The 23,796-nt window shown below is 42.6% G+C and overlaps 1 protein-coding gene across 1 annotated transcript in view; it reads left to right on the plus strand.

Annotated features, from left to right (window-relative positions):
- VAV3 (vav guanine nucleotide exchange factor 3) overlaps positions 1 to 23,796 on the plus strand; it is a 370,216-nt gene that overhangs the window by 279,138 nt on the left and 67,282 nt on the right. The window contains exon 19 of the mRNA XM_073592989.1: positions 2,807 to 2,849. Coding sequence (XP_073449090.1) covers positions 2,807 to 2,849 — 43 coding nt within the window. The remainder of the gene's footprint in view (positions 1 to 2,806; positions 2,850 to 23,796) is intronic.

The raw sequence follows: 23,796 nt of genomic DNA on the forward strand, positions 1-23,796 counted from the left end.
ATGACCAGGTGCTCCTCGCAAGATTTCAGACAGAGAAGTGAAAATAATTATCAGAAGAGTTGTCCAAGAGTAAAGGAACACTTGTGGAGAGCTTCAGAAAGACCTGGAATTAGCAGGTACAATTATTTAAAAAAAAAAAACATATGTAATGCACTCAACTGCCATGGCCTGTATGCATGCTCATCACTCCATTGCTGAGCAAAAAGCATGCTGAAGCCCATTTAAAGTTTGCTGCACAACATTTAGACAAGCCTGTGAAATACTGGGAGAATATAGTCTGGTCAGATGGGACCAAAATGTAACTCTTTGGATGCCATAATACACACCATGTTTGGAGGTCAAATCACCCCAAAAACAACATACCAGCAGTGAAGTTTGAAGGTGGGAACATCATGGTGTGGAGCTGTTTTTCAGCATACGGTACTGGAAAACTTCATATCGTTGAAGGAAGGATGAATGGAAAAATGTACCAAGACATTCTTGATAAAAATCTGCTGCCACCTACCAGGATGATAAAGATAAAACGAGGGTGTACATTTCAGCAAGACAATGATCCCAAACACAAAGCCAAGGAAACTCTCAATTGGTTTCAAAGATAGAAAGAAAATAAATCTCCTAGAATGGCCCAGCCAATACAACTGACTTGAATCCAATATATCTATGGAAAGAACTAAAGATCAGAGTTCATAGAAGAGGTCCATGGAACCTTCAAGATTTAAAGACTGTTTGTGTGGAAGAATGGGCCAAAATCACACCTGAGCAATGCATGTGACTAGTTTCTCAATACAGAAGGCATCTTGAAGCTGTCATTACCAATAAATAATTTTGTACAAAGTATTAAATAAATTTCAGTTAGCGTGTTCAATACTTTTTTCCCATTCCATTTTATTACACATTACTTAAATTCTGAACGTATTTGTTTTGGTTTCTTCATATGTATGGATTGCATGGGTTGTTACCGACATGTGGTGAAAATGTCATGTCAATAGCACCTTTAAAAATATATTTACCTTGAAAAATAGGAACATGTTCAATACTTATTTTACCTGCTGTATGTTGCCAACCATTGAGCCTTTTATCTAAAAGCTTCTGTTTTTTTCCATTTAGAGTTCTTTTGATAAAACAATTATAGTACAAAAGTTTATGTTATTATAGCTGCCTAGAGGACTGAGGCAGTGGTGTGCATACTTCAGAGAACACAAAAAGGATTTGTTAAAGCAGATCTAAATTCAGTCATTCAAATCTCATATAAGCTTTAATTTTAAAATTCTATTTCAACAGTTGTCACACTTTTCAAATCTGAAGCTTTTATGAAAGCAACTTGGCAATCCCTCAATGAAGGTCCTTGTTCAGCCTCTAGTTATTGGGTGACAACTGCCCCCAAATGGTCTCTTGCATTGTCACCTTGTCATAAGATTCCCTTGTGGAAACTTCAGGTTGCTCTGTTGGCACACATTATGCAGGCATGGTCCACTTTTTTTCTCTCAGGATGCTGGACAAGATCAATGATATGTAGCCACCAACAGAGCTAAAACCTGTGGGCAGCAAGTGGCTGAAAAAGGCTGGAGGATAACAATAGCACAGAGACGCAAAAAGGATGAAAAAGCATGAAAACAGTATATTCTGTGCACAGAATATAGTCCTTTATTGTACACGGGGCTTTGGCAAGCTAAATGCCATTCATGTTGGGTTTAGATCTGTTTTAAACATTAACAGGCAATTTTATACTATTATTATTGAAAGGGAAAAATGGGCAAAGCTCTTTTGGCCATACTTCTCATGTGGATCACAGAGGTGTACTTGCTTGTGCTCTCCTGTGACCCAGAATCAGTTAACAGAGGTGTTAAGCCCGCTGTTGGCTAACATCACTGACCCATGCCAGACTCTGAAGGGATCCCAACAATAATGTCTAGATCCACACATATGCCTTGCAGGCAACTGGCTCAGTCTGTCAGCACGCCGCTGGGAGCCTGAGCCAACCACTCCAGCTTCATCCATAGCCCGGTGCTCCAATGAGTAGTGAAGGGGCAGAACAGAGAGCCCGGTGACTCTAATGCCGCATACACACGAGCGGACTTGCCAACGGGCTAAACTCCGTCGGCATTTCCAACAGAAAGATTTAGAAAATGTTCTATATCTGAGTCCGTCGGAAATGCCGACAGAAAAAGTCTGATGGGGCATACACACGGTCGGAATGTCCGACCAAAAGTTCCCATCGTACTTTTTCTGTCGGGAAGTCCGGCCGTGTGTACGTGGCATTAGTCACCACTCTCTGCTCAGTGAAGACCGAGAACGATCATTGGTCACGTAGTCACTCAGTTCTTGGGATTAGAGCTGGTGGGAGAAAGGTAGGTAGATAGGTATGTTTATTTTTTTTTTACATTCCCACACTTCTCATTTAAAGCACCTTCCTCTTAAGTATTAGTATGTTTTTTTGCTGATCTTTATTTGTTTTTGTGTGAACGTGGACAAAAACAAAAGGACCTTGCCTAGTGTTGCAGCTCACTAATCAGAGGTCAGCTTACAAAAATTTTGTGAAATCCAACCTGTGTTTCTTTGGTTATATTATTTCTCTTATACATGCCATGTATTTTTTATTTAGTTGAGTTCCCCTTGAGCAATCAGGCACCTGCATATATACATAACTTGATTTTCTAGAAAGGTTGCAAAATGTCAAAATAATTCTAAGTAGACATCTTTCAAGTAGTTGATGCTGTACAGCTAGTTTATTTATAAGGATTCTTGGTGTCAGTGGAAATGAACAGCTTATAAATTAACTGACTTTCTACCTTTCCATTTTTAATAGAAAGAAAATGGGCCTCGGAGGACAATAAGACACCCAGATTCAGGTTGGTGCTAAAAAATGGTCTTTTTATACCAGGCTGTAATTTTGTGTACTGTGCATGTACTGTAAAACAGTTTAACATGAGTGAAAAGATGCAGGTATGGCTAGATGGTTGTGTTAGATACGGCACCTCATCCCAAAGTGATTGAATAACTAAAAAATAGAGGAGCAGGGGATTATAGCAGTGCTAGAGTGAGAGGTATGACAATGAGAAAGAGATATAAAATTACAAATATTTTATTTCACAATAAATACATAGATAGAGCAATAAAACAATTAACAACAAGAAAACATAAACATTGCGTGTGACCCAAATGCAGTAGGGTGGGCCAGATGGAGAAGGCCTTTGAAGTAAGGGCTCGGTTTCCTACATGTTTCGCCAAGGCATTGGCTTCCTCAGGGAACAAGAGCTCTAATGCAATATCAAAAAAATCTATACATTGGGATACAAAAAACAACGTGTAAATAAATAAATAAGAACACTAGTTATGGCTGGACACCTTCACATAGGGAGGCAACCACGTACGAACCCCGGGATCCCAAACATACCTGAGCAACAGACACCCAGGGGGCGTGCGGCAGAAGACCCAGGGCAGTCATGTTTGGGATCCCGGGGTTCGTACGTGGTTGCCTCCCTATGTGAAGGTGTCCAGCCATAACATGCCATTATGTAACATTTATAACTGTCCATTCTAGTGTTCTTATTTATTTACACTATGTTTTTTGTATCCCAATGTATAGATTTTTTTGATATTGCATTAGAGCTCTTGTTCCCTGAGGAAGCCAATGCCTTGGCGAAACATGTAGGAAACCGAGCCCTTACTTCAAAGGCCTTCTCCATCTGGCCCACCCTACTGCATTTGGGTCACATGCAATATTTATGTTTTCTTGTTAATTGTTTTATTGCTCTATCTATGTATTTATTGTGAAAAAAATATTTTTAATTTTATATCTCTTTCTCATTGTCATACCTCTCACTCTAGCACCGCTATAATCCCCTGCTCCTCTATTTTTTAGTTTAACATGAGTCTTTACTATCCAGATGCACTGTCAAAGTTGGCACTCCAATAATTTGCCAGCCCAGCTCCTAAATTTTGTGTAATAACATTATTCTGTCAAGGCATTTTTCTACAAACAGTAAAAAAAACATTGGTAACTATTTACTCAATATCCAGAAGCCATACCTGCTGGGAGAAGACAGTGATTATTGCTAGCGGCTATACCAGCCGCCTGCAATAATCACATTTAAAATCTGGCAGGCTGGTTGTACCCAAGTTGATCGATCGATCAACTTGGGTACATTCAGCCTGCCCATACAGGGTTAAGGTTTGGCTTCAGGACAAAAAAAATCTGAATTATAAACTTTATTTCCTTAAAGTAGAATTCCAGGATAAAGCTTACTAATCTTAAAAGCTCACTCTTCCCTCCTAACAACTATTCTGGCTAACCTGTGTAAGAAAGATCTGTATGCTCACGTATTTTCAGCCCACTCCAGCCTGGCCACGGGATCCAGCTCCTGTGTGTCAGGCAGCTGCAGGGTGGAAGAGGGGCCGCCAACAAGAGGTGGGCTATAGTAGGCCTATAGGTGATGTCACCGCTTCCAGGCATTGCCAGCTGTTTTAGAGTCCTCTCTCCTCTCCCCTGCAGAATTTGTGTTTGGAAGGGGGAGGAAGGATTTTTAAGATTAGTTATCTTTATCCTCAAATTTTACTTTAAAGTGGATGGGCTCCAATTTAAAACATTAAAGCTTCAGGATGCCAAAGCTAGTGAAGACCCATTCAAACTACTAAATGAAGAAAAAAAATGAGAGCCCAGCCATGTAATATAACAGAGTGTTCTCTGCAGTGTTTTTCATGTAACACTCTGATGGAAACCTCAGACTACACACTGAGTCCTGCATTTTATGAATGCCACTTAAGATACAGAGCGCAATGTATCCAGAGTGAATGGATCGGCATCACCATATAAATGCTCATAAATTCTTCTTTATTAGGAGTTCCACAGGAGCACAAACCCTTACAAACATAGAATGATGATGTGTTCTAGCCCAGGTGGGCCTCAGTAATAACAAAAGCTCTTATTGGAAACAGCTAGATAAATAGGCAACACCTGGCTGGAAGGAGGAGCGGGGAAAGGTAACAAATTAACCCCTTTCCAAAGCATCCTCCATCCACATAGACAAGGACACCTATAAATCAACATGAAAAATAACAATAAACCATCAAAAAAGAGAACAGACATCAAAAACCAGCGTAATGTGCAGTAACCATTGTGTCTGTCGGAGGGGAGATAGTGAGATCCACTCTCCATTATAAATAGCTTGTATAGATTCACTTTGTTTCTGACTTTATGGCTAAGCTCCTGCAACTGTGTTTTATTCTCCTGTCCACGGAGGGTGCCTCACTCTGCAGTAAGGACACTCTCATTGGACCACAGGATGAATTGTTGGAGCTTATAAAAGAACTCAAGCAAATTCACTTCCCAGTATGAAAGTTAATATACCCAGTGAAGTGACTAGCCTCAGATAATACACAGAGATGAAACAAATCCTCCTACATAAGTTTTACCTGTGTATCTGCAGTCTTCTTTTCTCTACAGCTGTTTAAAGTCCAGAATTTATACAGCTTGTCTGAGCTGTCAATAGGGAGCTGAATAGGGAGCTGAAATTACACTCTGCAGAGCTTAGTGAGGAGAGCCTTGAGAGCTAATGGGAGGGAAGAGACACACCCCCTTCACACAGCACACAGGACCTGAGAGCTGAGGCTGTCAATCAGCTGGAGGTCCCTCCCCTGTCACATTTTTTCTGTTGGTGTCAGGAAAAATTGCCAGCAGTGATTCATGTTGATATCAGAGGAACAAAGCAGCAGACTGAGATGACACTTAGTGCTCTGAATTGAGACAAGTACACAGTATAGAAGGATATGTTTTTTTCACATTTCATGTCTGAGGTTTACAAGCACTTTAATATAAATTCAATATTAAAAGTTATTTTCTGGGTAACTAACGTAATAACAGGACATGCATGCTTAAAATGATGGTTCTGAAGCAATTTTTTTTTACCCTAATGCATTCCCTGCATTAAGGTAAAAAATTCTGTGATTACCCCCCCCCCCCCAGTGATTTTTTTTTTGCGCCATTGCAGCGGATAGATCGGACACTTGACACTTTTTTGGGGCCAGTGACATTTATACAGCGATCAGTGCTATAGAAATGCACTGATTACTGTATAAATGACACTGGCAGGGAAGGGGTTAACACTAGGGGGCGATCAAAGGGTTAAATGTGTTCCCTGGGAGGTGTTTCTAACTGTGGGGGGAGGGGACTGATTGGGGGTAGAGAGAGATCGCTGTTCCTGATCACTGATCTGGAACAGACGATTACTCTGAACTCCCCTGTCAGAACGGGGAACTGTTTATTTACATTGACAGATCCCCGTTCTGGCTCTCTATGGAGCGATTGCGGGTGGCCAGCAGACATCACGGCCACCGGCCATGCGCATCAGCCCCCCGCCATTCAGCGGGCGCGCACCTGCTATAGCTATTAAAGGGACCGATGTACAGCTGTGGCGCAGTATAATGACGGCGGCTGGACTGCAAGCGGTTAAAGTGGTTGTATACCCTCACATATAGCCAGTAAAATGAATAACCTCAGGTGATACACAGAGTTGAAACAAAAACTCCTACATAAGTTTTACTTGTAAATCTGCTGTCTTCCCCTTTCTACACTCTTTCGAAAGTGCAGATTGTGTTAAAAATCTTTCTTCCTCTTTTAGCAGCACATAGGGGTGGGTGGGGATACTGGATTTACACTGCGTGAGAGCTGATTGGAGGAAAGGGACACAACCCCACCTCCACATAGGCAGAGGAACAAAGGAACATGCAGAGCAGTAGTTTGAATAGACAAGCTCCCAGCTTATCTACCTTTATGTACCCTCCCCGACACAAATTTTCAGCTACTGTTATCTGATGTATCGGAGAACTTCTCAGAAGTGACTCATGCTCAACTTTCATGAATGGGGTTTACAACCATTTTAAGGTTATGTAAAGAAGCTATTGAAATTTTAAAGTTTCAACTGCAACTTTAATGTGTAAAATCCCACATTTCAGCTGTAGTAAGCATGTGCTGTGGCTCTCAGGTTCTGGCATATATGATCCATGCCAGTGCACTAGGACACTGATATCAGCAGTCTTCAATTAACGTAAATGAGGACTCCCAGAAGGTGGTGCCCACAATGCAGAGATGCTGTAGATCAGTGGTCCCCAACCTTTTTGGCACTGGGGATCGGCTGCGTGGAGGAAAATTGTGCCAAGGCCCGGTTGGGGGGGGGGGGGCGGACGTGGGTTGGCACGCGGGGGGGTAAGCGATTTTTCCTGGGCAGTTTGTCAGCACATTATTTCTATTATTACATTGTAGTAATAAATAAAATAGTACAACTCACCATAATGCAGAATTAGTGGGAGCCCTGAGTGTGTTAATTGCCACGTCGCCTGCCACCAGATGCGGAATGTCACTCGCCACGCTACCGGCCACCAGATGTGGATTGTCACTTGCCACATCACCTGCCATGTTGCCTGTCACCAGATGTGGAATGTCACTTGCCACATCACCTGCCACACTGCCTGTCACCAGATGCGGAATGTCACTTGGCACATCACCTGCCACGTTGCCTGTCACCAGATGCGGAATGTCACTTGGCCCATTACCTGCCATGTTGCCTGTCACCAGATGTTGAATGTCACTTGCCACATTGCCTGCCACGTTGCCTGTCACCAGATGTTGAATGTCACTTGCCTCGTCACCTGCCACGTTGCCTGTCACCAGATGCTGAATGTCACTTGCCACGTCACCTGCCACTTTGCCTGTCACCAGATGCAGAATGTCACTTGCCACGTCACCTGCCACATTGCCTCTTACCAGATGCGGAATGTCACTTGCCACATCACCTGCCACTTTGCCTGTCACCAGATACGGACTGTCACTTGCCACGCTGCCTGCCACTGCATTGGTGGCAGCACTGGTCCATCTAGCACAGAGGGGTGCCGAGTCAAGGCAGGAGAGCGGTGAGAGATGTCATCTATCTGCTCCGTGCCGCACTTACGACATTGAGGCTGACAGGGCAGAAGAGTTGCGATGCGGGGGGTCGGAGAGAGATGATGTCATCTCTCTGCACCCCGCCGCACCTCCGACATTGCCGGCTCATATGCCGGCTGCCCGGCTGTCTCATGCCAGCCGCCGGGCTCTCTCATGCCGCCCGCACTCGTGGCCCGGCTGCAGAAAGGCCACGGCCTGGTAGTGGGCCGCGGCCTGGGGGTTGATGACCCCTGCCCTGCTGTAGATTATTTGGCCTAATCCTGGTCCTTAGGTCAAGTGACCATTATGGATGAGAAAGCAAAGAGTTTTTAGTTTACTGAAGCATGCACACAGTTGGAGAAACTCAAAATAAAATGTTCATAAGCAGTCTTTTTAGAGAATTTCTGATAACGTACCAAATCTATTATCACAAGAGTAACCCGTAAAAAGCAGCTATGACTTAGTCTGGATAAAGCCTTCTCTAACATCTAATTAAAATGCAGAGAGTGCAGGGAGTGCTATAGCTTTCAGTCAGAAGGAGAACAAATATAATAACTAACCAGACATCACATAATTTGCAAGGACATTTTCTGTTACTTCAGTATGTTGCATTACATTTTTAATCTTTTTCTTTTGTTTGAACCCTGCCTCTTTTTTATTGTTAACCCAATAATATTACTGCAAAAAGGAAAAATATGCGTGACTGTGGTTTGCTATGAAGACACTAAAGTTGTAGAGTATCTACTAACAATAAAATTACTATTTGTATATACCATATTTTTTACTCCATAAGACACACTCCCCCCCCCAAAAAAAAATACTGACCAGGACCCCCTCCTGCTGCCACGGCCATGTTAGAATACCAGGCGATCCTGTCATCCTGAGGCTGTCACAGACAGAAGACAGAGCAGGCCGAATGGAGTGCGGCCACAGCGCCGGCTCGGGCTGCTCTGTCAGATGTGATGACGTCCTCGCCAGGCACAGGTAAGGCTGCATTGTATAGCACAGGTCGGGCTGTATTGTATGGTACAGGTCAGGCTGCATTGTATAGCACAGGTCAGGCTGCATTGTATGGTACAGGTCAGGCTACATTGTATAGCACAGGTCAGACTGCATTGTATGGTACAGGTCAGGCTGCATTGTATAGCACAGGTCAGGCTGCATTGTATGGCACAGGTCAGGCTGCATTGTATAGCACAGGTCAGGCTGCATTGTATGGCACAGGTCAGGCTGCATTGTATAACACAGGTCAGGCTGCATTGTATGGCACAGGTCAGGCTGCATTGTATAGCACAGGTCAGACTGCATTGTATGGTACAGGTCAGGCTGCATTGTATGGCACAGGTCAGGCTGCATTGTATAACACAGGTCAGGCTGCATTGTATAACACAGGTCAGGCTGCATTGTATAACACAGGTCAGGCTGCATTGTATGGCACAGGTCAGGCTGCATTGTATAGCACAGGTCAGGCTGCATTGTATGGCACAGGCAGGCTGCATATTATAGCACAGGTCAGACTGCATTGTATGGTACAGGTCAGGCTGCATTGTATAGCACAGGTCAGGCTGCATTGTATGGCACAGGTCAGGCTGCATTGTATGGCACAGGTCAGGCTGCATTGTATGGCACAGGTCAGGCTGCATTGTATGGCACAGGTCAGGCTGCATTGTATGGCACAGGTCAGGCTGCATTGTATGGCACAGGTCAGGCTGCATTGTATAGCACAGGTCAGGCTGCATTGTATGGTACAGGTCAGGCTGCATTGTATGGCACAGGTCAGGCTGCATTGTATGGCACAGGTCAGGCTGCATTGTATAGCACATGTCAGGCTGCATTGTATGGCACAGGTCAGGCTGCATTGTATAACACAGGTCAGGCTGCATTGTATAACACAGGTCAGGCTGCATTGTATGGCACAGGTCAGGCTGCATTGTATGGCACAGGTCAGGCTGCATTGTATAACACAGGTCAGGCTGCATTGTATAACACAGGTCAGGCTGCATTGTATAGCACAGGTCAGGCTGCATTGTATAACACAGGTCAGGCTGCATTGTATAGCACAGGTCAGGCTGCATTGTATAGCACAGGTCAGGCTGCATTGTATGGCACAGGCAGGCTGCATTGTATAGCACAGGTCAGACTGCATTGTATGGTACAGGTCAGGCTGCATTTAATTGGCACTGGTCAGGCTGCATTTCATGGGCACTGGTAAATATTTTAGTACACCATTTGGTTCTGAATATTTTTTTTTTCTTGTGTTCCTCCTCTAAAACCTAGGTGCGTCTTATGGTCAGGTGCGTCCTATGGACTTTGCATTGCTGAAGTTCACCTTACAGATTTTTCTGTAAAGGTGAACTTACTCCTTAAAGAATATCCTTGTATATGTTTTGTACAATTCCTCAGTGACTGCCAAACAAGCTGCTGATTAGGCCTGTGCTTTCAAATCACACTGGAAAAAATCCCATTGTAGGTCCAGTTCACTACTGGTTTGTTCACTTGGTGGAGCCCTAATGAAATGGGCACTTAAACCCCCGAAATAAGTTGTCTATTTCTTGAATTATACCCCTGACCTTTAACGGAATAAAGTTGTATCTGGACATCTAAGCAGTGGTATGGCACTTAAATTTCAACCCTTCTAACATTACATTACAAGCCAAGGAGACAGTGGAGATCCTCTGGGGTGTAGAAGCTGCCTGTCCAGGAACCAGATCTTTAGTTGTACGTAGTTGTTGCTCAGAGGTTTATTTTTTTCTCTTTGAAAGCTGAATTCCAGGAATTCAGCAACTTTGCAAAAATGCAGGCATACTATGAGTTTTAAAGATAAATGACCGTGTGAGGACCGCTGCCATCTGGTTGGTTTAAAACCATCAGGAGTTTTTCATATGACATGCTTGTTTACACCTACTACTGTGTGAGTGTGTGTGTGTGTGTGTGTGTGTGTGTATATATATATAAGTGGTTTTAATAAATTGAAACAGTTTTAATATACTACACCATGAAGTGGTTTTTGTCTTTACACTTTTTAACATGAGGAGTGATGCCTGGATCCATGCTGGAGCAGTCTGTGGTGGATTGATGTCTGGGCATTTTTGACCACCTATAATTTAGTGGTCCAGTTGTAAGGGTAAGAGGCTTGGTTTACTGTGGTGTTGGTGGAAGTATACTGTTTACCTTTAAGTCAAGATTTATTGCCTACCGGGAATGATGGACGTTCTTTTATGGACATTTAAGCACTGCATTTTTCTATCTCATACTATGAGTTAAGTCCAATGAGGTGCGTAGCATTTACATCAATTTACATCTGACAGGTTTCTTGTGCTCCAAGATGATAGCTTCCAAAACTCTGATGCTGGATGCTGTGGTCTCAGCTCCCTTAAGTGCAGAGTCAGGGAAGCTGCAATTCCTGCCCCTCCCCTCCTTCTGCCCAGTCATAGAAGCCTTTGTATTATGTGAACTCATTCGCAGAATACAATGGCTTCTGTGAATGGGAAGCAGAGGGGAGTGGTGGGCATGGCTGCTGTCTGTGCTTTTCTCCACTCAGAGCCCCAAGTGTCTACTGCAGGATTGCCATATACTTTTCAGATGTAAATAATAAACATAAGTCTAGGAGGGGACATGCACCTTGTTGGACATAACTCATAGTATGCCTGCACAATTATCAAAGCTGCTGAACTCCGGGAATTCAGCTTTAAGTTCTTACTTGCAAGTAATTACTGTTGAGAGTTACTTTAATGTAAGAGACTAGGTTAATGGTTCGGCTAAGACATAATGGGTGAATGTTGTGGGGTTAAGGTCAGGGTTTTTCAATAGGCAGTTAGGTTTTAGTGTTAATGGTTAATGTTAAAGCTTAAAATTTATATTAATGTCTTTTTTTTATGCTAATGTTGAGGTACAGACTTACTTGTGTTGATGCCTCTTAACCACTTCCCACCCGGCCACTGCACATAAATGGCCAGGTGGGCGCTTCCTCCTTCTGAGTGGACGTTCCTGAACGTCCTTCAGAAGGAGAGGGATTGCGCGGCCATGTGCCTGCTCAGTCAGGTGATCCCAATGTGCACGTGTCCCCCGGACACGACGCATCTCGGATCGTCAGGAGGGCTCTGTGATTTGCTCTCCTGATCACATGATGGGTGTGTCCAATCACAGTCATCATTTGATGTAAACAGCCGGGGGGACGTCACAGGAAGCAGGATCACATTCCCGCGTAGCTGCGAGATCCTGATGTGCCCATGTCTCCCAGAGACAGGGCAACATCGCTCAACAGGAGGGCTCTGTGATTGGCCCTCCTGATCACATGACGGCTGTATCCAATCACAGCCATCATGTAATGTAAACCCAGAGCTGCTTCTCTTCACAAAGTCAGTGAGGAGAAGGAGAGCGGATCTGCGAGCTGTAGATCAGTGTGTATAATCTGTTTTTTTACACACTGATCACCCAGCTAGTGTCCCTAAACAGTGAAAAACACCAACATCTGTCACACATCTGTCCCACTGAACATCTGTCCACATCTGTCCCAGTAAACATCTGTCCCAGTAAACATTTGTCCGTAATCATCTGCCACATCTGTCTGTGATCATCTGGTACATCTGTCACATCTGTCCGTGATCATCTGGTACATGTCACATCTGTCCGTGATCATCTTGCACAAATGTCCGTGATCATCTGTCACATCTGTCCGTGATCATCTGCACATATGTGCGTGATCATCTGGCACATCTGTCCATAATCATCTGGCACATCTGTGCGTGATCATCTGGCACACCTGTCACATCTGTCCATAATCACCTGCGCACATCTGTTTGTGATCAGCTGGCGCACATCTGTCCGTGATCATCTGGTGCACATCTGTCTGTGATCATCTGTGCACATCTGGCACACACCTGTCTGTGATCATCTGGCACATCTATCCCTGATCATCTGGCACATCTATACGTGATCATCTGGCACTTCTGTCCATGATCATCTGGCACATCTGTCTGTGATCATTTGCGCATGATCATCTGCACACATCTGTGCGTGGTCATCTGTGCACATCTGCCCGTGATCATCTGCCACATCTGTCCCTGATCATCTGTGCACACATCTGTCGGTGATCATCTGCCACATCTGTATGTGATCATCTACTACATCTGTCTGTGATCATCTGGCACATCTAATTCCATTGTCCTGGTGCTCCAAGGCCTTCAAAAATGTGTAATTTATGCCTTTAGAATGCTTGACAATGCTACTTGAAGGTTGGAGCTCAGAATGTGGCCAGGCTGTGTAAAAGTCTCACACATGTGGTATCGCCATACTCAGGAGGAGTAGCAGAATGTATTTTGGGGTGTAATTTTTGCTGTGTACATGCTATGTGTTAGAAATATATTTATAAATATTCAAAAGACTCATTATGCCTCAGTGAATATAGATAGGGATGTTTGCTTTCCAAAATGGGGTCATTTAGGGCGTTTCTATTGTCCTGCTGCTCCAGGGCCTTCAAAAATGTAATAGGTAGTCAGGAAACAAAATGTGTAATTTATGCTCCTAGAACGCCTGATGGTGCTCCCTGCATGTTGGGCCTCTCTGTGGCCATACTGTAAAAAAGTCTCACACATGTGGTATCGCCACACTCAGGAGGAGTAGCAGAATGTATTTTTGGGGGTGTAATTGCAAGTTTATCTATGCCATGTATGTTAATATGACAATTTGGGGGGGGGATCTTAAATCTTAAAAACTATGCCTCTTACTAAATACTTGGAATGTCCTCTTTACAAAAAGGGGCCATTTGGGGGGGGGGGGGGGGTATCTGTACTGTTCTGACGTTTTAGAGCCTTAAGAAATTAGGCTGTCAGTACATCAGAATTGATCAATTTTCAGTAATGCGTAGCATAGCTTGTAGACTCTAGAACTTTCACACAAACCTATTCTCATACACTTATCAGGATTTTTTTAACAAAGACATGTAGCAGAATACATTCTGGCCTAAATTTATGATGAAATTTGATTTTATTGGATTTCTTTTAAAACAGAAAGTAGAAAATATTGTTTTTTTTCAAAACGTTTGCTCTTTTTTCGCTTATATATATCGCAAAAATTAAAAAGTGAATAAATACCACCAAAAGAAAGCTCTATTTGTGTGAACAAAAGGATAAAAATGTAATTTGGGTACAGTGTAGCATGACTGATTGTCATTGAAAGTGTGAGAGCACTGAAAGCTGAAAATTGGTCTGGGAAGGAAGGGGGTGAAAGTGCCCAGTATTGAGGTGGTTAAATATATATTAAAGTTGATATTTTCCACTCCTTTCAGCTCGTCCCCCTTTTACTAGTCAGACATTCCTGTTTAAGCAGGATCAGCATGATGACGCTGCCTGCGCTGGCATGTGCAGGCAGCCTTCGATTACACACATGTAGAAGACATGGCCTTTGCTGCTCCTCTAGGGAAAGTAAATAAAATGCGGCTTCTCAGGCTCTGCCTTGGGATCCACAGTCAATCAGTTTCTTAGAGGAGGAGCAAAGACACCCTTGGAAATACTTTAAATTTAAGGATTAGGTTAAGATTTGGAGTCAGGTATTTTAACCACTTGAGCCCCGGAAGATTTTACCCCCTTCCTGACCAGAGCACGTTTTGGCACTGCGTCGCTTTAACTGACAATTGTGCGGTCATGCAACACTGTAGCCAAACAAAATTTGCATCCTTTTTTTCCCACAAATAGAGCTTTCTTTTGGTGGTATTTGATCACCTCTGCATTTTTTATTTTTTGCGCTATAAACAAAAAAACAACAATTTTGAAAAAAAAAACAATATTTTTTACTTTTTGCTATAATCAATATTCTCCAATTTAAAAAAAAAAAATTCTTCATCGGTTTAGGCTGATATGTATTCTTCTACATGTTTTTGGTAAAAAAAAATCTCAATAAGTGTATATTGATTGGTTTGCACAAAAGTTATAGCATCTACAAACTATGGGAAAGATTTATGGCATTTTTATTTTATTTATTTTTTTACTAGTAATGGTGGTGATCTGCGATTTTTAGTGGTACTTCGATGGACAGATCAGACACTTTTGACACATTTTTGGGACCATTGACATTTATAGAGCGATCAGTGCTATAAATATGCACCGATTACTGTATAAATGTCACTGGCAGGGAAGGGGTTAATACTAGGGGGGGCGATCAAGGGGTTAAATGTGTGTACCCTCAGTGTGTTCTAACTTTATGGGAATAGGACTGACTAGGGGAGGAGGCATATCGTTATTCCTACTTAGTAGGAACAAACGACATGTCTCCTCTCCCCTGACAGGACAGGGATTAGTGTGTTTACAGACAAATCCCCATGCTGGCTCTTGTTCGCACGTGGCCGGCTGTGCAGCGGGCGCATGCGCCTCCGGTTGCTCTTAAAGGGAACCCCGTACCCGTACGGGGTTTCGCACAAGGGTGCCATTCTGCTCCCGTAAAAAGACGTGAGTCGGTCGGGAATCGGTTAAAGGAGTTGTAAAGTCCCTGTGCTGCAGCTGCCCCCCAGAGCCCCCTTTTTCTTACCTGGATCGTTCCATGGACGAGCAGGAGCCCAGCAGCTCCAGCCACTGTCTCGGGTCCTCATTGAAAAGATTGATAGCAGCAGGAGCCATTGGCTCCTGCTGCTGTGAATCAAATCCAGTGACATGGGAGCCCTGTGTGAATCGACACAGCAGCAGGACTCGGGAGCGTGCTTGCACGGGTGCCCCCATGGAATGCGGCTTTCCGCGGGGGCACTTGATGAAGAGGAGAATCCAGGAGCGCTGCCGGGGGACCCCAGAAAAGGAGGATCGGGGCCTCTCTGTGCTAAACCCTTGCACAGAGCAGGTAAGTGTGACATGTTTGTTATTTAAAAAAAAAACAAAAAACCTTTAAAAGCGCTTTAAGTTAAGTGTTAGTTTAAGGTTTAAGATTCAGGTGAAGATAAATTTAGGTGTCTTGCAATGCCAAAAACCAAAGCACTAGAAGCAAGATCACGCTTGGCTCACAGGGGGAGATTCACTAAAACTGCAGGACTTAGAATCTGGTGTAGTTGAGCATGGTAGTCCATTAGACTCTAACTTTAGCTTAATTAATCAAGCTTTGGCAATAAAACCTCAAAGCTGATTGGTTTCTGTGCAGAGCTGCTCTAGTTTAACCACTTGCTGCCCGCCATATAGCAAAATGACGGCTGCAAAGTGGTTTCAATACCCTGACTGGGCGTCATATGACATCCTCAGGATATTAAGCCGATGCGCGCCCCTGGGAGCGCGCATCACGGCGATCGTTGTTGCGGAGTGTCAGTCTGACACACCGCAACACCGATCTAGGTAAAGAGTCTCTGACAAAGACTCTTTACCACGTGATCAGCCATGTCCAATCATGGCTGATCACGATGTAAATAGGAAGAGCCAGTGATCGGCTTTTCCTCACTCGCGTCTAACAGACGCGAGTAGAGGTGAACCGATCGGCTGCTCTCCTGACAGGGGGGGTCAGCACAGCCCCCCCTCGGATCCCACCCAGGACCACCAAGGAAGCCGCCCAGGACCACCAGGATAGCCATCCAAACTGGACCACCAGGTATGCCCCCTAGACTCCCAGGGAAATACTAATCTGTGCCCAGGCAGCTGCCAATCAATGCCCAGGCAGCTGCCAATCAGTGCCCACTCACAATGTCTGCCAGTGCCACCAGGGATGCCTATTAGTGCCTCATATCAGTGCCGCGTATCAGTGACCATCAGTGCCATGTATCAGTGCCCAGCAGTGCCGCCTGTCAGTGCCCAGCAATGCCACCTATCATTGCCCATCAGTGCCGCCTATCAGTGCCACCCATGAGAACCCATCTTTGCAGCCTTTCAGTGCCCATCAGTGTTGCCTATCAGTGGCCATCAGTGCCCACCAGTGCCACCCATGAGTGCCCATCAGTGCCACCTATCAATGCCCATCATGCTGCATATCAGTGCCGCCTACCAATGCCCATCAGTGCCGCATATCAGTGCCCATCGTCAGTGCCCGCTCATTGGTGCCACCTCATCGGTGCCGTCTTATCAGTGCCTGTCAGTGCCGCCTTATCAGTGCCCATCAATGAAAGAGAAAACGTACTTATTTACAAAATTGTTTAACAGAAACAAAAGCAAAACTTTTATTTTTTTCAAAATTTTCGGTATTTTTTATTTGTTTAGCAAAAAATAAAAACCGCAGAGGTGATCAAACACCACCAAAAGAAAGCTCTATTTGTGGGAATAAAATGATAAAAATTTAGTTTGGGTACAGTGCTGTATGACCGCACAATTGTCATTCAAACTGCGACAGCACTGAAAGCTGAAAATTGGTCTGGGCAGGAAGGTATATAAGTGCCCTGTATTGAAGTGGTTAATTAAATCAACCCCACAGTCAGCATTTCAGAACATCTACAAGTGAACACTAGGTTGAAGATGTGGGTCAGACAGCTTTTTTATTTCTCATCTTAGCAAATCACATGGACAGCTTTAGCAGGGTAGAAATTTGATGAACTGCCTTGTAGGAAGAATGGTATTTTGAACTGGTAGCAACATTTCCAGGTGTTCCGTATGAGCCATTCTACTGTAAGTATTTCTAGGAAGTGATTGCTTTGTAAAACTGTTAGAAGCCTGCGCAATACAGGCTGAGCATATAAAGAAGATACAGAACACAAAATACATGCAACACAGCAACTGCTGTAAGTGAAAACCACAGAACAAGTGTTAAATCCAGAGAAATAGCTAGCTATATAAAGCATGCTATTTATACATGCTAATGTCATCTTTTCCAGTATAAGTCAAGCATGTCCCCTGCACCTTCTACCTCCTGACCTTCCATGTTGGTCGCTGAGGCTGGCCTGGCCAATACATTAAGTTTCATTGTTCCTACTCCCTGCTATTGTCTCTAAAGAGATCCTGCCCCTCGGCACCTCTGATCCTTCTTTTTTTCAACTTGTGTACAAATTAACCTTGAACACATGAGACATGAAAATGCTAGGACAATTTTCTGTGATGCTAAAATGAATTAAAACTCATTAGTATGTTCCAAAAGAAGATGACACCAGAAAGACAGTAGAGAACCCTCACTGGGCGTATGGGAGAATTCTTCTACTGGTTTTACAACCACATAAGCAAAAAGGGTTTCCAGATAACCATATTACTGACAAGAGATTGGGGTGGACTATAGCAATGCCCAAAGAAAGGATTAAACACTGAACAGGTAGACTGCTTACAGATGTGTACATCTTAAGGCCTAAAGAAAACCTGTGCTTGACCCATTCGGGCTTGATGCTCTCCTTCCCCGCAGCACATGATCTTTCGGTTGTTATCTGATCATTCAGATGATGGGAGCAAAGACGTTTCCTAATATTTCTGGATATGGAGGCACATGAGAAGCAATCTTTTTCCTCTCATGTGATAGTGATGCTACATGTGCTGAATTTAAAAAAAACAAACAAAAAAAACACCATGGGTTAAAATATTTGCAACATCATAAATATAAAAAAAAAAAAAGCAGAAAAAAAAATAAAATAAAAAAAGTGCTTTAAACATCACAAGCTGGTGCTTGGTGGCTGGTGGCTGGGTTTTTATATGGGGCTGGAAAGAGACTTCCCAGTTCTGTGTAAGCAATGGCTTGGAGCTTACCCTGGTGCATGGCGGATGGACAGATCTGCAGGAGATGAAAGGTAAATATGTACTGCTGGAGAGGTGGCACTAAAGTGAACATGTTGCTTTGCCCTTCATGGGCATAGCATAGGATCATTTTAATTTTGGGTTTATTGGTGTGTACCTTTAAATAGCATATGTCCAGATAATGAAAATATCTACCAGATCTTGAAAATATATACCCGTATTGACTATATTTCTTAACTAAACAGAAAAATAGATATTATGTTTAAAGGTAATATATCATTTATATTAGAAAGGCAAGTGTGCATTCACAAGGTTTTCAAAAGTATGCCTGTAAGACAGCATAGTACACTCTGACCTTTTTCAACAGAAAGATCGTTTAGCTGTTAATTATTAATTGGTCTGGGGTTTATATTCCTTCCAATCACAAATATTCCGTCATAAATTACTGTTAGGGAAAGAACGTTCTGCATCTTAGAAAAATAACCAATAATTCAGCATTAATGATTGAATTTGTAATTACTACTGTACCATTACAAATGCTATAATTAAAGCTCCCCTCTTTTATATGATGGGAAATTTTCAACTCTTTCAATCAATAGAATCATTTATTTTTCGTCAGCTCACAATGTGCACGTAGCAGTTTACAGTTCAAAGCAAATTTGTGTTGTATCATTTGACCCTGTAATGCAGAGAGATTAATGATGATGGATTTTTAATTTTGTTATTGCTTTTGTGATATAGGTATTTACTGTGATTTTGTAAGAAAAAATAATCTCAGCATTTGAAAAATACAAAGTTATCCTGATTTGATTTGTGCTGCATGAAACAGCATAGGCTGTGAAAAAGTCTTCAAACCCCTTGAAATGTTCCACATTTTGTCGTTACAACCAAAAACATAAATGCATTTTATTGGTATTTTATGTGATAGACCAACACAAAGTGGCACATAATTGTGAAGTGGAAGGAAAATGATAAATGGTTTTCAACATTTTTTACAAATAAATATGTGAAAAGTATGGCTTGCATTTGTATTCAGCCCCCCTGAGTCAATACTTTGTAGAAGCACGTTTTGCTGCAATTACAGCTGCAAGTCTTTTCAGGGATGTCTCTACCAGCTTTGCACATCTAGAAAGTGAAATTCTTCTTTGCAAAATAGCTCAAGCTCTGTCAGATAGGATGGAGAGCATTTGTGAACAGCAATTTTCAAGTCTTGCCACAGATTTTCAATTGGATTCAGGTATGGACTTTGACTGGGCCATTCTAACATATGCATATGCTTTGATCTAAACCATTCCATTGTAGCTCTGGCTGTATGTTTGGGGTCATTGTCCTGCTGAAGGGTGAACCCCCTCCCCAGTCTCGAATCTTTTGCAGACTAACTGTTTTTCTTATAAGATTGCCCTGTATTTGGCTCCATCCATCTTCCCATCAACTCTGACCAGCTTCCCTGTCCCTGCTGAAGAATAGCATCCCCACAACGTGATGCTGCCACCACCATGTTTCACGGTGGGGATGGTGTGTTCAGGGTGATGTGCAGTGTTAGTTTTCTGCCACATTGTATTTAGGCCAAATGTTCAATTTTGGTCTCATCTGACCAGAGCACCTTTTCCACATGTTTACTGTGTCCCCCACATAGCTTCTCGCAAAAAATGCAAACTGGACTTCTTATGGCTTTCTTTCAACAATGGCTTTCTTCTTGCCACTCTTCCATAAAGGCCAGGTTTGTGGAGAGCACAACAAATAGTTGTCCTGTGGACAGATTCTCCCACCTGAGCTGTGGATCTCTGCAGCTCCTCCAGAGTTACCATGGGCCACTTGGCTGTTTCTCTGATGAATGCGCTCCTTGCCCGGCCTGTCAGTTTAGGTGGACGGCCATGTCTTGGTAGGTTTGCAGTTGTGCCATACTCTTTCCATTTTCGGATGATGGATTGAACAGTGCTCCGTGAGATGTTCAAAGCTTGGGGTATTCTTTTATAACCTATATACTGAGATTAAATTATACACAGGTGGATTCTATTTACTAATTAGGTGACTTCTGAAGGCAATTGGTTCCACTAAATTTTAGTTAGGGGTATCAGAGTAAAGGGGGCTGAATACAAATGCACGCCACACTTTTCAGATATTTATTTGTAAAAAAATTTGAAAACCATTTATCATTTTCTTTCCACTTTACAATTATGTGCCACTTTGCGTTGGTCTAGCACATAAAATCCCAATAAAATACATTTACGTTTTTGGTTGTAACATGACAAAATGTGGAAAATTTCAAGGGGTGTGAATACTTTTTCAAGGCACTGTATATGATCAGAGATCATATACAGATTGCACAATCAAATTGTATTATGAATGACTGTCCTGAGAATTAGTATCTGCTCTGATTTTTAAGACTATGCACTGCTAGTTGTCTCTCACAGATTTTCAGCAGTGCTGTACTGTGTGGTCACTGTGGGTAGGTAGCCCATAGGGATGAGTTTACATTTGTGCGCAACCAGGTGTGGGTCCGAACCTGAAAGTCTTTGTCCAGTGAGCTGCGGACGGGGGATTTCGCACAGCTGGCAAGTGCAAAGGGACAAGTATGCTTGTGACATCATGAACCTATATGTGAACCCAGTTTTGAACAAACACATGCTCATCCTTGGTACCCCAGGCCTGGACATACAATATATTGGCCCTTCACCATGAAGTATGATTGGCCTAGGGGAGTGACTACTCTGAAACATTGCTCCACCTTAGCAACAGTGCTTCAGTACACAAGACAGGTAAGATTAGTATTACTAGGTGATTATAAATGATGAGGATCAAATCAAAGTAGATGTAAACCATAACGGAATTACATTTATTTTGCTAAAGCCTTATGTATCATAAACTGTTGTCATTCTCTTTTTAAATAAAATGCCTATTTTTAGCTTGTTTCAACTTTGTGGCATCCAAGTGCTGTCAGTCTCCTGCAGAACATTTGCAGCCACCTATTGTCTTTATGTATCCACTCCAGCAATAACATATGAGCCCATAATCCCAGCAATGACATGTAAGCAAGGACATGTGGCTAGATGACAAATCAGAATTACATTTGGGAAACAGGCACAGTATTTGGTCACCCTGTAACAGGAAGTGCTTGAACAAGAACATTCATGGCAGGATCACCAGGGATTATTTTAATAAAAGCTTCTGATTAAAAAAAATGAAAATATGTTTTGAAAGGACATTAAAGGTTAAAGCTTGTATGATATTTTAGCGATTTACCTAAGGTATATTTGCTGTATAAATTTAATAAAACCAACGACGTAGATGAAAGCTGTTTATGAATAATGGAAGCTGAAAAAATGTGTTTCTGTGGTAGATAGGTCTCTCTAGAGTGCATGTTTGTATGAACTGCAGACTTTTCCCTAAAAATGAGAACAGGAATGTGGAATAACTTGCTTACTGTTGAACAAATTCTGCCAGAAGACAAAGAACACCGCGGTGTTTTTGAGGTGAGGAAAATGCCATTTCCATCAATAACAATAGTGTACAGAAAGAAATTTAGAAAAGAGTGAGCATTCTATTGTTCATCTGATATATTCAAAATGAACAAAGATTGCAACATTTAACAGTAAAACAGATGCATTGCCTTGTCTTACCCTAAATATCAGTTCATTTGAAGTACGGCATTTATTGTGCTGTATTACTGCAAGTAAATATATATTTTTTAATTAACCTTAATAATAATATACTGTATTACATGTTAAAAATGGGCCACAGGATGTAATGATATGGCAATAGTATGTAATGGCAATCCCAGGCACGGGTACTGTTTTTCCAAGTGATCATGTCAAACATATTCATGCGTCTGTAAACTGAAGAGTAAACTCTAAAGATTACAGTGGCAATGAAGGCTGTAAACCAGTCTTTCTCAACTAAGGTTCCTCCAGAGGTTGCTAGGGGTTTGTTGAGCAATTTATGCCTCTGATGCCGCGTACACACGGTCAGAATTTCCGACAACAAATGATCGAAGTGAGCTTGTTGTCAGAAATTCTGACCGTGTGTAGGCTCCATCGGACATTTGTTGTCAGAATTTACGACAACAAAAATTTGAGAGCTGGTTCTCAAATTTTCCAACAACAAAATCCGTTGTCGGAAATTCCGATCATGTGTACACAATTCCAACGCACAAAATTCCACGCATGCTTGGAATCAAGCAGAAGAGCCGCACTGGTTATTGAACTTCATTTTTCTAGGCTTGTCTTACGTGTTGTACGTCACCGTGTTCTTGACGTTCGGAATTTCCGACAACATTTGTGCGACTGTGTGTATGTAAGACAAGTTTGAGCCAACATCCTTTGGAAATAAATCCAGGATTTTGTTGTCGGAATGTCCGATCATGTGTACGCGGCATGAGAAAAGTAACCACTGACAATATTAATCTTTTTAGCTATCTGTAAGGGGGATTCTTCCTAATGACCACAAATGTAAAAGGTCATTTCAAGTGATCATACCACTAATATACCATGAGCTGTAGAGTTACTTTCAGTGGGGACAGAAAGTATTCAGACCCCTTAAATTTTTCACTCTTTGTTATATTGCAGCCATTTGCTAAAATCATTTAAGTTATTTTTTTTCCCTCATTTATGTACACACAGCACCCCATATTGACAGAAAAACACAGAATTGTTGACATTTTTGCAGATTTATTAAAAAAGAAAAACTGAAATATCACATGGTCCTAAGTATTCAGACCCTTTGCTGTGACACTCATATATTTAACTCAGGTGCTGTCCATTTCTTCTGATCATCCTTGAGATGGTTCTACACCTTCATTTGAGTCCAGCTGTGTTTGATTATACTGATTGGACTTGATTAGGAAAGCTACACACCTGTCTATATAAGATCTTACAGCTCACAGTGCATGCCAGAGCACATGAGGTCAAAGGAACTGCCTGAAGAGCTCAGAGAGAGAATTGTGGCAAGGCACAGATTACAAAAAAATTTCTGCTGCACTTAAGGTTCCTAAGAGCACAATGGCCTCCATAATCCTTAAATGGAAGATGTTTGGGACGACCAGAACTCTTCCTAGAGCTGGCCGTCTGGCCAAACTGAGCTATCAGGGGAGAAGAGCCTTGGTGAGAGAGGTAAAGAAGAACCCAAAGATCACTGTGGCTGAGCTCCAGAGATGCAGTCGGGAGATGGGAGAAAGTTGTAGAAAGTCAACCATCACTGCAGCCCTCCACCAGTCGGGGCTTTATGACAGAGTGGCCCAACGGAAGCCTCTCCTCAGTGCAAGACACATGAAAGCCC

This window comes from Aquarana catesbeiana, linkage group LG07 (genome assembly GCF_042186555.1).
Source record: "Aquarana catesbeiana isolate 2022-GZ linkage group LG07, ASM4218655v1, whole genome shotgun sequence".
Taxonomy (NCBI): Eukaryota; Metazoa; Chordata; class Amphibia; order Anura; family Ranidae; genus Aquarana; species Aquarana catesbeiana.